The following is a 17,207-nucleotide window of genomic DNA, read 5'->3' as shown; positions in this document are numbered from 1 at the left end:
GCTCAGCAAAGCAATTTAAATTATGTCTGAATAAAATGTGCTATTCTTGATTTTTGCCATCCTAATCCATTTTCATTTATTGTCCTATTTAAGTGGCCTCCAATTTTAATCTTGATATTTCTCTTTAGGGCATGGCACTTTACCCTATTTCTATGGGAACGTTGGCAATATAGTGGTGAGCCCCCTGCTGGTCAGCCTTTATAAGTGCAACCAGGTAACAGAGGAAAACCTGGAGACTCTGGGTCTCCACAGCAGTCAGATGCTCAGTGTGGAGATGATGATCCTGCTCACTTTACAGTACCTTGCACGTTTGGGTAAGCACCTGTTCCAATCTTTATTCATTTGCAAAACAAATGAGACTACCATCAACATATTGTTTTTATCAAGTCAGCTCAGTAAGTTTTAGAATAGACCACATATATTATTCAATGAGTTAAATACAAAAGGTTTATAGATTTATTACATATAAAGGGATATGTTTCAGGTCTTTATTTTTTACTAAGACTATGGCTTACATCTAATGATAAAATTTAGTCCAGCTGGCTTAAATACTGGCCTTCTGAATTTGCTGTCTTAAGATTTGATCTTTTTTTTTTCTTCAAACCAGCAGAAAAAAGTGCAGCTAGTTACCCTGTGTAGAGATTTGGCACTGGGTCTGAATCCCTCTTGTTTTCTACCACTATTGTTTTCTTTTACTGAACTTTCCATCAGTAGGATGGGGAAAAAAAACACTTTATGAACAGCTGGTTTCTTTAGCGATCACCACCCTCTGTCAGCGTCTGTGGAACATACATTGGCTAAAAACCAACCAGACGTTCACACACATGTAGATTACTTTCTTAGGTTATCCTATCTTTTTTGTAACCTCATGTTTACGTTATGTTTTATGTAGGTGATGTTCTTACCTGCTTTAGGACAACAGTAGAAAATGAGCTGTTGTGCTAACTCTGGCATATTTACTTCGATGCTCACTGCTGACATGTTGGCTGATATGCAAAGTTCTAATTTGAATAAACAATAAATTAAATGAATCGCCTTAAGTGATGTACTATCCTTGGGCAGGGTGTCAGTGAATTTCTGCTGGAGAAAAGTCGAGTCAAGATAATAAGATATTTCCTTATAAAATTAGTTTCATAAGTCGTTTTCCCTCAATTTCGTGGTATCGTAAGTCGTCAGGCAAAATTAATAAAGAAAATGCTTAAAATATTCCATTCAGTTTAAGTAAATTTGTATTATATATATGTGCTTGTATGTTTTGAAATTAATTAATGATAGGAAAGTTCTGTTTTATATGTTTATATTTTTACTTACTCAGCTGCAAAACGGTAAAGGAAAGGAATGAAAGGAAACTGAAGAAGCATATTTCTTGTTTTTAACCCCTGCAGCTTCTAACCAGATTCCTCTGAGGGAGGAGCTGGAGCATATAGTTTTAAAGGCCATGCAATGCTGTCCCGGGGGTCCCACTATCTCTCCATCCCAACTTCCATGGCTTGCTCGACTGGAAGCCAGTGTCTCCGGGGGCAGCGTACAGGTGGTCGTCACCCACAACTCTTTGGGGGAGGGCATCTCTGAGTCCCTTCGTTCTCTCTGTGAGGGTCCTCAGCATCAGCAGCGCCTGCCCACCTACGTCATCATCATATGTGCCTCGAAAATGAACGGCAACGAGTTCTGTGTGCTTGTTCTGGGTGAGTTTTCTGCACTATTTTCCATCTTTATCATGATCAAACTGCACGCCCAGTTTATAAGCTGATGTGAGCACACCTGTCCCATGTAGGGAAGTACCAAGCACGCGCCTTAGCTGAAGGCATGCTGACAACCAACGAGTTTCTGAAAGAGATCAGCTACGAACTCATAACTGGAAAAGTCAGCGTCTTGGCATCTCATTTCAAAACCACCTCTCTTGGTAGGTTTCTGTTTTCTGCAGCACTTTTATTGTTTAAGGATATACTGTTTATTTGTCCAAATATATTCATAAGTAAATAGGCCTAATCTGCATACTGCACGTCTCTATAAAATGCATTAAACAGTCTGGATGTTTCCCAGCAGAACACAGAGCTCAACCAGGACACCGGGTTCTGTGTATCAGATTAATGCCCAAGCTGGTGCTTGTCTCCATGTCTCTGTGTGACTATGGCGACTGTTTCTTTTCCAGGGGACAATCTTGACAAGCAGCTCATACGATATCAGCGCAGACGGAAAGGACAGGTCATCCTGCCCTTCCAGGGCGATGTCACTGACAACATCCACTCCCAGGAGCCTGCCAGCATGTCGCCACCACCAGACACAGGTTGGACTCTTCTGTATGGCTGAGTGCAAAAAAAAAAAAAAAACTCAACTGTATTCCAAATGGTTAGTTTCTGAGCTTTGTTGCGAATACAACTGGTGTTGGTACCAAAATGTTTTAAAAAGTATCCCGTAGGATTTCTATGAGGGATTGATCCAAGTAATAGAGAAATCTATAAACATTAGATCCTTAGGTACAAATTAATAAATTGATGTTATTGTGATTTTTGTTTTTTTTTAGAGGAGTTATTTTTTGTAATCACAAAACAGGCCTTTGTATTGTTTTTAGTGGTCAAATTTTCATTCAAATGTATTAAGCAAATTACATAAAAAGCAGAAATGGATATCAGTTTTATGTTAACTATAAAAATTATGACACTGTGAAGTTTTTTAAAAGAATTGCTTTATATATATATGTGAAATTTGAACTTAGAGGCATATACATTTTTATAAGAACTGTAGAATTTACCTTTGGAATAGTCTGCTTTGGGATATGTCCGCTTTTATTTTAGGTGAGAATAATCCTGTTTGTAAATTAGTTCACTTCCACAAGTAATGAAAAACCTCCTTTTATCTAATTTATAAAAGATTGCAGCCAATTTTGAGAGATTTTCAAGTTTTTTTTAAAAGGGATGCCTTTTTTTTTAAGTTGACATAAAAATACATTTTTACACATCAAATAACACCCCTTCATCGTTTTGACGGGTATTAAGCAATTTCTGGTATCTGAATTTTAAGGTTTAACCTAAACTTCTGTTACATCCCCTGGCTGGGTCTAGGAGGTATAAGGGACCCACGTAGATTTAGACGGGGATTGAAGGAGTCAAAAAGGCATTTAAAAAGGTTTACTCTGCCATTTCTTTTAAGTAAATTATGGTAAAGGCTTTAGGGAGAGCTTAGGCCAAATAACAAACAAAACAACCCTAAAAGAAAAAGAAAAGTGGACTTTCATAACTCGATCTAAAACCAAAATATGCAAACATACAAAATAACCTACCTAACCAGAACCTAAACATGAGAAAACTGGGGTTAAACAAAATGCAGCTCTCCCCTACAAAAGCCCATTAGATGCTACAAATAGTGTAATAAATAGTGTGAAGTTGATCTTGATTGGGCTGAGACTCAGGAAGGAGCATCCAATCTTAGAGGCGGAGCCTAAAACAGTGCAAGGTGTTAATTCGGTGCAAAAAAGCAAAATTACATTCATCTTATAGATGTAACACTTCACATCTTTGATGATTTACACCACTGTTACTGTTTGTGGTGTGCAAAATTCAATAATTATATTTTATAATCCTGAATAAATGTGTGTAATTAACAAGAGTCTCTTTTACATAAGTTATGTCCAACCTTTATCTGGAAGATTTAGGTTTCTACAGGTGTTTTATATTTTCTTTAAGTCATAAACTGCCTTCAAGACCTATACTAAAAGTCTGACAGAAAGAAAGACAGACAGATGTAATACTTTTTTTTCTCCTGCAGCAGAGGTCCTAAACAGGCTCTTCCAGATCTACCCGGCCCAGCTGACGGTGGCTCGAAGTCTTCTCTCCCAAGTTTGCTCCATCGCTGATTCAGGAACCCAGAACTTAGACTTAGGTCGCTTTTGTAAAGTGGACTTTCTGGTTCTGGTTCCTCCATCTCATGTTTTGGTGCACCAGACGGCACAACGCATCAGACAATCAGGTGTGTTGAAAAGAGAGTGTCGGTATTAAGGAGATCATGTTTTTTTCCTTCTTTTGAGCTGCAGATCTATGACAACATAGATCATACACATTCAAAGTAAGTAGGGAGAAGTGTCAAATTAGGTTGCATTTTCTATCTCAGTAGGAATTTTGGGAGGAGAAATAGTATGTTTGTAATTCCAGACTGATTTATGTCCCTCTTTTTTCTTTCCTATCCTTCCTTCTATCTTTCATACCCTCAAACAATCATCTTCCTTCCTTCCTTCCTTCCTTCCTTCCTTCCTTCCTTCCTTCCTTCCTTCCTTCCTTCCTTCCTTCCTTCCTTCCTTCCTTCCTTCCTTCCTTCCTTCCTTCCTTCCTTCCTTCCTTCCTTCCTTCCTTCCTTCCTTCCTTCCTTCCTTCTTCTTTCTTCTTTCTTTCTTTCTTTCTTTCTTTCTTTCTTTCTTTCTTTCTTTCTTTCTTTCTTTCTTTCTTTCTTTCTTTCTTTCTTTCTTTCTTTCTTTCTTTCTTTCTTTCTTTCTTTCTTTCTTTCTTTCTTTCTTTCTTTCTTTCTTTCTTTTTATTAAAAATACCTGACCACTATAGAAACATCTGAGGTGACTTAACTTAGCTCATGTATGGAAACTCTAAAACTTTAATGAATCTTTTGTAATGTAAGCCTCTGAAAATGTCTGTAGTTAAGATGTGAAAGTCTACACTACAGATGAAAATCACAGATTAAAAATATGAGTCTCATTTTCACTAAATGTTTGTTTTCACTAAATGTTTGGTTAAGGAGTCCTTGTGGATCTGGGAAACGAAGATGCATACACAGCCCACCAGAAATCAGAGAAGTACGTGGTGCGTCTGGACGCTGATGTTCACACCAAGATGGAGGCCTTCATGAAGAAAGTCAAGCAAAACCCCTACACCCTATTCGTCCTTATTCATGATAACTCTCACGTCGACCTGACAAGGTGAGAAGAAGACTCTGAAAGTCTCTTACTTAAAAAAAAAATAAACAGCTCTGACTTTGGTGGACTGGCGAAAAGCAGCATGTGGGGAAAAACGGACTGTTATGACTAGATATGCAACCTTGTCCGTCTTAAACCCTGGAGAAATCAAACAACAGCTGCAGCAACTGAAAACAAAGACATTCCATTGAAAATTGTTAAACCTAGGCTGGGTGATTTTAATATGCACTAACTGCACTGCCTTCAGTGATATCCAGAGGAAGCAAATAGCCTTAGAGTTAGAAACAGTCAAAGCTGTGGTGAAGTTAAGAGTAAGAAAAATATAAGATGCAAAAACATGAAGTGTGATGCAGCTCGCAGGTCACACCCAGCTTAACCAAGTTCTTATAGCAAGTTAGAAAAGAGAAAAGCAGCACATAGCTTCACTTAAAGAAAAAAAATTTTTAATATGACCTAAAACAATGTAAGTCTTCACATGTTATGTTTTCAAGCAATAAATGAATCTATTCAGGAAATGATGGTTAATTTATATAAGGGAAAAGTTTAACTCTAAAATGAAAAATAATCTGTTTATTATTGCAGCTGTTACCATGCATTAGATGCAAAGCAGCCATATTGGATTGGGAGTTAGGGCTGGCAAAACACCTAAAGTAAGAGTCGTCCATGCATGTAATGTAAATGAATAAGTTTGCTTTTCTTTTTTTCTACTTTTTATGGCAAAACAAAACTAATGAGGTTAGGAGAACCTGTTTGTTCATTATTGATGTTCTGTTATTAATATTAAATTCTATTAAGATTATTTATATAGCGCCAATTTACAACACATGTCATCTCAAGGCACTTTACAATTCTACCAGATAATAAAGTCAGATAAGTTCAAAGTTTTTTATCTAAGAAGACCAGCTGATTGCATCCACTCATTGACTCAAAAGCAATCCCTCACACCAAACATGCATGTAGCGACGGTGGAGAGGAAAAACTCCCTTTTAACAGGAAGACACCTCCAGCAGAACCAGGCACAGTGTGAGTGGCCATCTGCTGAGGCCGACTGGAATTCAAGGAGACAGAAACAGATAGTTTAATATTTATTCAATGAAGTGGTACTTTTCCTAAAAAGTAATAAAATTATTGATCTGTCCAGTTTCTGGCTGTAGAAACATAATGTTATTATCTTATAAATAACAAAAAATATTGCTTGAGAAGGACTTGAAACAGGATGGAGGAACATGTATGGTAAAGAAGGGTTTGAGCAGGGTTTTCAGCCCTGGTCAAACAACTTTATTTTTACCCGCTTTGCGGAGTGTGTCATTAAATGTCTACTGGAAAATGGTTAATTCAGCAGCCAGCCCCGTAACCTTTCATTTCAACACTGGAAATTGTTATTTACAACCACAGTTTTTGCATCATGCTGTCGGGAACATGTACTTTGATTACGTTTTGTTTTTCAGGACACCTTTATTTAGATTGTCTTCTTTTGCAACAAGAATTTTAACAGGAACATATAAGCTGTGTGTGGTCATGGCCCAGATTAAACCTGTTTTCATATGTTATCAAAGAAAATACGGTATCTAAATTCTCCATGACTTACCTTTATCTCCAGTGCCCTGTCAGGCTCTGTTTGCCACGGGGAGCTGCAGGGTCTGGCTGACCGGGTAGTGAACTGCCAGGAGGTTTTGGAAGCCATGAACCTCCTGGTCCTTCAGGTCAGCTGCTTCCCTTACACCCTGCAAACTCATCAATCCCGCATCAGCATCCACAATGAAATTCACTGGCCGTCGAGTGAAAACATGGTGAGTTTAAAATTTTTGTATGCATAACAACATCAAAAAACATCTGAAACTCTTAAAAGATATAAAAGTAGCCATATATGGAAGTATTAGAAATCATGTTGTTTAATGATTTATTTAAGAATTACTAACCCTTTTTAGCATTTGATATATACATTTTTTTAATTTTGAATTGATCAGACTATATTTTAATACCATTCATATGTTTTTATTAGTTAATTGTTTCTTTATTTCATTCATTCCTCTGGTGATTTCTCAAATTGTTTATATTTTTTAACATTTAATCAAATAAATAAAAATAGAAAATTGATCAAATGATTGTTTTCATTTTCCAAATGTTTTAAAGCAAATTTTCTAAAGGGATTCATCGTAATTTAGAAGCCTTCACTTTCCTCCTGACAGGGTTTTAAAAGATTCCTCACCTTGTAAACCATTATTATCACAGTTATTAATGAAATCAATATTGTAATCCTGTGTCATTTTGTGGTCATTTTCTATGCTTTTACATTAAAACCATTAACTTTATTCTTTTTATCTGTTATAAAGTTAATTAATCATTTACTAATTTAAAATGTAACATTCTGTTTGTTTGTTTTTGTTTTATTAGTTCATTAATTGATTACAGATTGCTAAAAACTAGAGGAATCATAATTTTTCTTTGGACTTATTTAGTATCATGACTCAGGCACTCCCCTTGCTGGACAAAAATATATTACCAGCCTTTTTTCCATTTTTTTTTTTTTTAACAATCCTTCAAATATTTAGAATGTAATGAACATTTCTCTCCAGCAGAGGGACCAGTCCCATAATGAGTTGGTCTACTTTGGCCTGAGAAACTACAGCTGCTCCCTGCAGTGGGGCGTAGCCAGTCCCATCCTGCGCTGTGATGATGCGTTTGAGAAGATGGTTCATACTCTCTTAGAAAGGTAGGCTGAATATTCAGCTGTAACTTCTCTAATAATCCTCTAAAGGATAATCAGAATCAGTAAATCTCTCCAATGTGTGTCTCAGACATCCCCACCTGCACAGCATGGTGATCCGCAGCTATCTGCTGATCCAGCAGTACACCGAGGCCATGATGGCCCTGACCTCTTCCCCGTCCCTAAGGGATCACATCACACCCGAGACCCTTGCGATGGTTGAGGACCTAATAAACGCTCCGAGTCGAGAGGGCTCCCAGGGCCGCGGCCACATGCTGCTGGTACGCGTCCCCTCGCTGCAGCTTGCGATGTTGGCCCGAGAGAGACTGGAGGATGTGAGGGACAAGCTGGGGTTGCAGCTGTGCTTCGCTGTACTGCTGGGAAGTCCAGCATCTGAACTCAGCCTTTCCAGAAACTTCATCAACATCCTGAGGGTGAGAATAACTTCAAGTTTGATTCTGGCGGTAGTTTGATCAAATGTAAGTTCATAAAAACCTTTAAAATAAGCCCTCAGTTAGAAAAAAAAAGCTTTCAAAAATCCAATTACTCCTTAAAGTTAATAAACATGAATAATCACCATCTGCTAAAAAATATGTACCTGATGAAGCTGTATTATTGAACCTCATTCAAAATCTGACATATAAAGAACCTAATCAGGATTAACTGTTTTATTTAACCACTGTGCAAAAAAAAAACATTTTTTCTGCTGCAGGCGTGGAGAGGCTGTGAAAATGAAGAATGGGTGCCACACACATATGAGGATCTAGAGGGGCTACCCTGCATAGTCATCCTCACAGGGAAAGACCCTCTTGGAGAGACCTTCCCCCGGTAATCACAACAAAACATCCAGCAGGCAGTTGATTTTCATCCAGTTTCTATCAGTTACTCCAACTGATTTCATTTTGGAGTTTCCTAATCATTATTTTTATAATTTAGGTCCTTTTTTAAGCTTTGTATTATTTTTCAGAATAAAATTCTGGTAAAAACTTAAGCAAAAATAAATAAACCGAATATTAGAAATCCTTCTCAACTTTAATCTGCAAGTTTTTGATCCTCAAGGTCTCTGAAGTACACAGACCTGCGTCTGATAGACTCCAGCTACCTGACGCGCACCGCCCTGGAGCAGGAGGTGGGTCTGGCCTGCACCTATGTCTCGATGGATGTGGGCCAGGATTCTAGGACCTCTATGGCTCCTCGGGAATCTGATGGAGAGAAGACGAATATCAGTCTGAATGACGGGGATGAGCTGGAAAGACCTCAGAGCAACGGCAGCGCTGCAACCAGAGCCTCTGGTGGGTCTCTGAGATAAGCTAAAAAGTCATGTTAAAGATAAAAACATATAGAGAATCAGGCTGAGCTCCATGCAAGGATCATGAACAATTGGGTTTGAATTTTATTATTTTTCCTTTTAAAGATTACACTTTTGAGGGAGTTTGGTGTTAATTTGGATAAAACAGACACGTTCTTATTTTTTTTACTCTAGTTTTCTCTCAGTTTGAAAACTAACAGACATTTTAAAGTGTAACTCTCTGTATTCTGCCTCAAATATTTTCTCTTAATGTTTTAATCAGGCTCCCTGGTTGAGAATGGTGTCAGTTCATCTGACTTGGCCGACTCCTTCCAGAAGGCCTCCACATCCACCTCCCAACCCGAAGGCCTCCTCACCTCAGACATGGCCACCCTAACCGACGGTTTCAAGCAGGAGTGCGACTCTCTGGGAAGCCAGCTCTCCTCCAACTCACTCAAAGTCCCCAACGCACCTCCCTCTCATTACTCCAGCTCCTCATCTTCCTCCCCCTCCCCATCCTCCTCTTCCACACAGAGGCCCAGCCAGTCCACGCAGTCAGGACGAACCTCCAAGCCCTCCAGGGTGTCACCGCGAACTGTCATCCTATCACGGGCAGCTTACAACCTCCTGTCAGGGGAATCTGGGAGTCATCTGAGCTCCTTCTCTCTGCTGCCACATGCAGACGTGTCCTGGAGCAGTCCACTGAGGCCCCCCATCACACACAACCTGCAGGGGGCAGAGCAGAGCCTGTACTACCGGCAGTGGACTGTTGCCAGGCAGCATCATGCTGATTATGAAGCACCACCTGTGCCCCATCCAAGGCGCCTGCTCCTCAGCGGACCCCCACAAGTAAAATGATTACACTCATCTTTCTTTACAAAAGGAAAAAACATTTTTTCTGGACAAATTAACATTTAGGTGGAGAATGTTCACTTACTTTGAATTTGGACTGGGCCTTATTAACAGATTTCATTATCATTCATTCATTATGAATCGATGGATGGATGGATGGATGGATGGATGGATGGATGGATGGATGGATGGATGGATGGATGGATGGATGGATGGATGGATGGATGGATTAGAAAATTCATTTATTATCCTACAATGGGGAAATTCTGGTTTTTACAGCAACAAAAGATTCTAGAAAAAATAGTCAATCAAATGTGGACCTTACAAAAGTGTATAAGAATAACATAATAGTGAAGAGTTAAAAATACTATACTAAAGTGTTTTAACAATATACAATTGTGCACCTGGAGAATAAATAACCAATATACTGCTATGGACATTTTTACAGTATAGGATATTTGAAAAATAGCAGCTACATCAGAGATGTGCAAAATGACAGCAGCATGTTAGTTTACTAAAGTAGAAACCGTGCAAAATCAACCTGAATGTAACAATTTTTTGGAGGTTGTTGGGAACAGTTACGGTTATAAGGTCTTACAGCTGCTGGGAGGAGGGATCTGTGATAACGCTCCCTGGTGCATTTAGGGTGCAGCAGTCTGTCACTGAAGGAGCTCATCAGTTCTGCAACAGCTTCATGCATGGGGTTAGAGACCTTATCCAACAGATATGTTCATTTAGATCCTTTAGTTTCCCACTTCCCGCACTGAGTCCAGAGGGCATACAATCACATAGATAGATAGATTTGGATGGATAGATTGATTCATTCATTCACCTGGATGTGTATTAATCATTTCATTCTTCTCTTGTCCCCTGCCAGGTTGGAAAAACTGGTGCTTACCTGCAGTTTCTACGCATCCTGTTCCGTATGCTCATTAGGCTGCTGGAGGTAGACGTCTATGATGACGAAGAAGATGAGGAGGATGGTAGGACTCACATGTATCCTACTTAAATCTTCTAATAACTTTTCAGTGTAGTATTATTGAAGTAATTGCCAACAGCACGCTCAGTGTAGGGGACACATTATTGTTGAGTAAAGTTTGATATTGCTATCAGCAGCATTCCTGTGAAGCTAGGATTAAACATGTTTTTTTATTTTCTTCATGTGCTAAAAATAGGATGTGTAAAAATAAAAACATATTTGATTTTCATATTTCAAATAATGTAACTGAAAGTAAATGGAATAAAAAAAACATGGTTCCTGCTGTGTCATTGTAGTGCTGAGAAATGTTTCTTCCTCTTCCAAAATGGCAGAAACTACAGATGTCACAACCCAAGCAAGCACACATTGGCCCGACATCGAAGACATTCGAAAGCTGCCCTTTGACCCCAATCCCAGGGATCCTAAATTCAGGAAGGCCAGCCCTGTTTATTCTGACAAGATGCCAAAGTTCTTTAAAGGTCAGAAATGTACACTAAATGAGTTAAAGATTTTAACCTCCTAAGGAGAACTTCTGCATTATAAAGACGAGTCTTATTGTTTGTTTGCAGAGCTCAAGAAAGAAGGAGAGAACCAAACACAAGGCAAGAGAGCGACAAAGTCAATACGCCTGAGTAGGTTTGCTGCCCATAATGCCTTTCACCATTGTGAGCAGTGTCATCAGTACTGCGAGGCGGTTCCTACTACACAGGTGAGCTACAGATCACACCTTCAGACATCAACAGAAGCTCCCCTCCTGCCCCTGATTTTTATTACTTAGATCCTCTAACATCATCTCTCAAATGGAATGAATTCTGTTGTTACAGTTGTCGGAGTGCTCCTTACATGCTTTCACCTTCTGCTCGTCCATGCTGGGAGAGGAAGTCCAGCTCCAGTTTTTCATTCCTAAAGCCAAGGAGCAGCACTTTGTATTCAGCCATCAGGGCAGTCATCTGGAGAGTTTACGACTGCCTCTGGTCTCCACCAAGGTTAGAGAAATAATCCCTTTCACTCAAAGATGGATAAAATAAGTTCACGCAGATGTCATCAACATATAGTATTAGGTTGAGTTATGATACTATAAACAAACGTTCATACTTTGTCTTTCTTTACAGGACCCTGAGCTTTTGAAGAGTCCAATCTTCACCCCAACCACAGGACGCCAAGAGCACGGCCTGCTGAACCTTTTCCACGCCATGGAGGGCGCCGCTCATCTGCACATCCTTGTAGTTAAGCAGTTTGAAATGCCCCACTACAGGAAGTACTGGCCCAACCACATCCTGCTCGTCCTGCCGGCGACGTTCAACAACGCTGGAGTTGGTAAGCATCGTAATGGCTCAGCAGGTCCAGTTAACTCAAACTTTAATCCAACAGAAATGTTTGCTGCTGAATATAAAAACAAGGCCAGCATGTGAAACACTGCTTCATCTGCCAAAAATGGCCGTGTTCCTTAACAAATTTACTTATCAGCTTTTTATGTTTCTTGCAAAGCTTTAGGCTGAGAGTAAAACGAGGAAGAAACCACGTTTTGACCTCTTTGTAAGGGATAGAAAACTGTAAAACTTTTATAAAACTTTTATAAATGTGTACAATTTAAGTTTGTTTTTCTGGTCTTTTACTGCCTTTCCTGTGTTCTTAAAGTAGTTGCTAGTGTAAATGTATGCATCTCATTATTCTTGAATGGAGCAGTGCACTCACTTTCCGCAGCTCAATGTGACGCCTAAACTGGCCTAAAGAGAGGGCTGATTTATTTGCTTTATAGAACGACTTTTATTCTTTAATTTTGGAGGGTTTTAGACATGAATCACAATTTTCAAGCAGTGAAAACAATATCTGGTAGAGCAGGATTTATGGTTTTAAGTCAGATTTATGCCAATGTCAATCCATCATGAAGGGTGATTACTTTTGCACATAGTCTTTTGTTTGTATCCATTAGCACTCCCAATAAGAGTCACTTAATTAATTTAGTTTGATCATTAATTGACATTAAGTTTGAATTCTTCTGATATGGTGAATATGAGCTACTGCTGCAAGAGACACATTCTATTTGAAGGCGTTTAATATATTGTAACCTAGTGGCACCTAAAGTGTGGGGGGGCACCCACTCGGGATGCATTCAGTGTAATTGCAGGGGGCATGGTAGAACTTGTGGTTCTGTTATTTAAAAGGGACTGTAGTTTATTTTATTGCAATATGTTTTAGTGCAATTTAATGTTCTTTGTTTTAAAGATTGGTAGTGGTGTGGGGGGCAGGAAAAATTTCTTTTTAATTAAAAGGGAAGCACCGAACTCCCCAATAAATGTATAACATGCTGTATAATTCTACAGTTGTCCAGATGTAGATGCTCATCTATGTATTTTTCAATGCTGTTGATTCTCACAAATACAGAAAACAGTGAACTTAAATAAAAGAAAAAGAGAAGAAAAAAAATATATTCAATTTGAAAGTAACTTTGTCATACTATTTTAGATAAATCTAGTATGAAATCCTGATTTTAAATCATTTCACGTAATATCTACAAGAAAAAACACTCAGATCGAACACATTTTTCCTTCGGTCTGTCTTTTAGATAACTGTGAGTTATTTATGTATAAATAATCTTCACGTCTGGAAATATTTATATTTATGTTTGCTAGAGGGTTTCCTAATTCTTCTGTTTACTGCCCATCACACTGATAATAACTGCTACGTTTGAGCCGACAGGGTCATTGCTGATTACACTTGTGACTCAGAGCAGGTTTGTAGAAGGTGAAAGGTAAAAGCTTCTTTTAGCCAATCTGAGGAAGCCATCCTTTCTGATAACATACACAGCATAATAAGGTGATTTAAATTGCAGCCAATCAAAGCTAAGCTGCACTCTGACAGATGACAGCTGTGTCACCTTGACCCCTTAAACTGACATGGCTTCCTGCCAGTATTCATTCAAACACCGTTCTTTATCCACACTCCACATTTACTGTGTTCTGTATCATAAAAGCAGATTTTTTTTTTTTTTTATCAAACTGCCATGGTTTACATTTTAAGTGTAATTCCTAGCTATACTGTGCAGAATGGGTATTTCCATTTACTCCATCAGAAATTTGCTATGGTTTAATGACCCTTTGGAAGTTGAACTTTTAAAGAAGTATAAATCAGGCTGACCAATATGCTCCTGTCTTTTTAAGGTGCTGCTCGCTTCATGATCAAAGAGCTGTCGTACCATAACCTAGAGCTGGAGAGAAACCGCCTGGAGGAGCAAGGCATCAAGAGACAAGACGTATGGCCTTTCATTGTCATGATGGACGACTCCTGCGTGCTGTGGAACAGCCACCAGCCGGCAGATGGAAGGTAACAGTGAGGCAGAAATAACCTTGCTTAGAGAAAAAAAGTGAAGAGAATCATTACTAGTCAGAAAGTCTGCAATATTTAAAATCCAAAGAGTCGTTTTACCCTGAGCCAAGCTAAATTAAAGTTTTTTAGAGATACATATATTGCATGACCTTTAAATATACATAGTTTTTTACTTTTGTTTATATTTTACTTTTAGTTTTTAACAGTTTAAAACTAAGTAAATCGAGTTTCTTTAAGGCCTCTATATCAACATGATGATATTTTTGTTTTTAAAACTGATTTATATTGTCAGTCACATGTAGTAAACAGAAATTGTGTAGAAATTTGTAATGTATCATTAATGAAACTAATAACATGTATTTAAGATTATTCAAAATGATTCAAAGTGTTTTTTTTTCTGTCAGACATTCCAAGGTTTAGGCTTTAAGAGGTTAAAAAAGGAGAAAACATAAACATTTCTTAAAAAGAACACCCGGAATTTTCTTATATTTTATATAATATCAAAGATAAATGTACAGTTTCCAAGCTGATGACCTTAAAGGAATAGTACACCCAAAACATGATTAGCCTTCATTTTCTACTCACCCCCATGCTGAACAAAACTCTGGAGTACTTTTTTGATATCTCAAATGCATCTGGAGATCTGGGAGGCTTCTTGCTGTCTGCTGACATTCAAATAATGGAGGTCTATGGCGCCCGAGACAGAAAGGTCCACAAAAGTCCACAAAAACGTGTCAATATTCCTCCATACTGCTCGTCCAATGTAATCCAAGTGTCCTGAGTGGGTAGCATCCAGAATTTACTCGAAACGAAGTCATTTAGAACGTTTTAGAGCCTAAACAGTAGTGTATAGGATTTCCTAATAGCGCCCCCATGCGCGCTCACGATTCTACGGAAGCCGGCAGACCAAACCGGAAGGAAGTGCGCATTCAGCGTCTGCTCTGCCGATGATGCAAGCGTAGAAGAAGAAATGTGCTGTTTACCTGTGCAAAGAAAGAAACAACGAAAGAAAAATGTCTGAGGACTTCAGTGTTGAGGAAGAGCATGAGTTCTTTGCCGAGCTGAATGCGCTGGTTTGGTCTGCCGGCTTCCGTAGCGTCGTGAGCGCGCATGGGGGCGCTATTAGGAAATCCTATACACTACTGTTTATGCTCTAAAAACATTCTAAATGACTTCGTTTCGAGTAAATTATGGACGCTACCCACTCAGGACACTTGGAATACATTGGACGAGCAGTATGGAGGAATATTGACACGTTTTTATGGACTTTTATGGACCTTTCTGTCTCGGGCACCATAGACCTCCATTATTTGAATGTCAGCAGACAGCAAGAAGCCTCCCAGATCTCCAGATGCATTTGAGATATCAAAAAAGTACTCCAGAGTTTTGTTCAGCATGGGGGTGAGTAGAAAATGAAGGCTAATCATGTTTTGGGTGTACTATTCCTTTAAATATACATCTAAAATATACATCTTAAACTCTATCTGTTGAGAAAATTTAATTCAAATGTTCTATAAAAAACCTGCTAAAGCTTCTTAGAATGGTGTTTAATAATATACTATCCTCAACCCACAAATGGCGTGAAAAAACAAACAAAACTATTCAAATCCATGACATCATGCACTATCCTGCGATAATAGCTTTTCTCAACCTCATTTCCATTTTAGCCAAATAGCTCAATGATTTACATGTTTCCTTATTTACATTGTGTGAGGCTGTGTGTTGTTAAAAGTTTCAGAGTTCTATTCATAGCTAAATTAGAGACATGTTAAAGTAGTACAGTCTGAACCCCCTTTTTTGCCCTTTCTCAGTGAATCATCTGACGGAAGCTCAACCCTCACCAACGTGTCTCTGAAAGCAGTGCTGCAGCACATGGAGAACACACCCAAGATCTCCCTGTATGCCATGTGCGGCATCCGTAAGTGGAGCAGCACCCTGGCTCGCAGGCCTCCCCGTAACCCCTTCAGTCGCTGTCACCTCCATGACTTTGTCCTCCTGAACGTGGACCTGACACAGAACGTTCAGTATGACCTTAATCGGTAGGTTCATGTCCGCCATGCTGTTTGGAACCAGTGCTGTGTTTGTGATCGTTGGTCGCTGCTGTTGTGAGCAGGTATGGCTGCGAAGAGGTGGACTTTAATCTGAGGGTGAACAGCAGCGGCTTGCTGATGTGCTGCTTCAACAACTTCTCCCTGATGAAGAAACACATTCCAGTTGGTGGGAACAAAGATTTTGTTGTTAAACCAAAGCTGGTGGTAAGTCTTGCTTTTTTTTTTTTTATAACCCCTTTGACCTTCAGAGTGGTTAAAAATGACCTACTTCCTCTAATAAACACAACCTAACTCTACCATACCTTCATGTGTTCCTCCTCAGGAAATCGAAAACAAGGCTTCAATCAGCCCGTCTCAGTATGTTTGTGCCCCAGACAGCGAGCAGACCCTGTTGGACGCCCCGGCCCAGTTCCTGCTGGAAAGCTTCCTGCAGAGCTGCAGCCACAGATTATTTCCTAAGGCCGTACAGAACAGAAATAACCCAGTTCTGTCCATCGATAGTTACCTCAACCTCAGTCCAGAGGTAATTCTCCTCAGAGATCCTGTTCATACCTACTGTACTTATTTATTTTCAAGTTTGAAGATTTTGTCCTGTTAAATATTCCTGGGCCACACTGAATGCCTGTCTGTATGGCAAAGAACATTCTGACCTGCTAATAAGTGCATGTGCAGGCAATGAATGCTAACAAGGCTTTTACTTTATATAACATATGACTCATCAAAACCTCAGCACAAACTACTTACGTAAAGATTTTTTTTTTGTCTATTCCACACAAGATGCTGATTTATTTGTTCTCATCAAACCCACTTACATTGCCCTTGCAGTACTAATGCATTGCCCTTCATGTTTGTGACAGATTTCTGTGTGCTACATAAACTCTCGCCCACACTCCACCAACCTCAACCATCAGGGTCTGGTGTTCAGCGGCCTGCTGCTCTACCTCTGTGACTCCTTTGTCGTCTCCGGACTCCTCAAGAAGTTCCGCTTTCTGAAAGGTGACAGAAGCTCTACCTGTGACCCTATGTGTCACATTACAGCCACGTCCTTCATTCGATTTAAAATGGGATTTATTTGAAAGACTAGG

At 39.2% G+C, this 17,207-nt stretch overlaps 1 protein-coding gene across 11 annotated transcripts in view; it reads left to right on the top strand.

Annotated features, from left to right (window-relative positions):
* Nucleotides 1–17,207, top strand: part of greb1l (GREB1 like retinoic acid receptor coactivator) — a 65,980-nt gene that overhangs the window by 46,169 nt on the left and 2,604 nt on the right. For 6 of the 11 annotated variants that reach the window (XM_038301555.1, XM_038301556.1, XM_038301562.1 and 3 more), the window contains exons 12-33: nucleotides 129–314; nucleotides 1,386–1,685; nucleotides 1,775–1,903; nucleotides 2,153–2,287; nucleotides 3,766–3,966; nucleotides 4,741–4,921; nucleotides 6,519–6,708; nucleotides 7,495–7,631; nucleotides 7,717–8,059; nucleotides 8,338–8,453; nucleotides 8,685–8,917; nucleotides 9,197–9,762; nucleotides 10,643–10,748; nucleotides 11,077–11,223; nucleotides 11,314–11,453; nucleotides 11,569–11,730; nucleotides 11,857–12,061; nucleotides 13,906–14,068; nucleotides 15,883–16,110; nucleotides 16,185–16,326; nucleotides 16,445–16,645; nucleotides 16,980–17,118. In XM_038301555.1, the coding sequence (XP_038157483.1) occupies nucleotides 129–314; nucleotides 1,386–1,685; nucleotides 1,775–1,903; nucleotides 2,153–2,287; nucleotides 3,766–3,966; nucleotides 4,741–4,921; nucleotides 6,519–6,708; nucleotides 7,495–7,631; nucleotides 7,717–8,059; nucleotides 8,338–8,453; nucleotides 8,685–8,917; nucleotides 9,197–9,762; nucleotides 10,643–10,748; nucleotides 11,077–11,223; nucleotides 11,314–11,453; nucleotides 11,569–11,730; nucleotides 11,857–12,061; nucleotides 13,906–14,068; nucleotides 15,883–16,110; nucleotides 16,185–16,326; nucleotides 16,445–16,645; nucleotides 16,980–17,118 (4,350 nt within the window). The remainder of the gene's footprint in view (nucleotides 1–128; nucleotides 315–1,385; nucleotides 1,686–1,774; nucleotides 1,904–2,152; nucleotides 2,288–3,765; nucleotides 3,967–4,740; nucleotides 4,922–6,518; nucleotides 6,709–7,494; nucleotides 7,632–7,716; nucleotides 8,060–8,337; nucleotides 8,454–8,684; nucleotides 8,918–9,196; nucleotides 9,763–10,642; nucleotides 10,749–11,076; nucleotides 11,224–11,313; nucleotides 11,454–11,568; nucleotides 11,731–11,856; nucleotides 12,062–13,905; nucleotides 14,069–15,882; nucleotides 16,111–16,184; nucleotides 16,327–16,444; nucleotides 16,646–16,979; nucleotides 17,119–17,207) is intronic. The other 5 variants (XM_038301560.1, XM_038301564.1, XM_038301563.1 and 2 more) reach the window with 3 other exon arrangements.

The sequence above is a fragment of the Cyprinodon tularosa genome, unplaced genomic scaffold (genome assembly GCF_016077235.1).
Source record: "Cyprinodon tularosa strain WSP-4 unplaced genomic scaffold, ASM1607723v1 ctg47, whole genome shotgun sequence".
NCBI lineage: Eukaryota > Metazoa > Chordata > Actinopteri > Cyprinodontiformes > Cyprinodontidae > Cyprinodon > Cyprinodon tularosa.
This window is presented reverse-complemented; position numbering and strand designations above follow the sequence as displayed.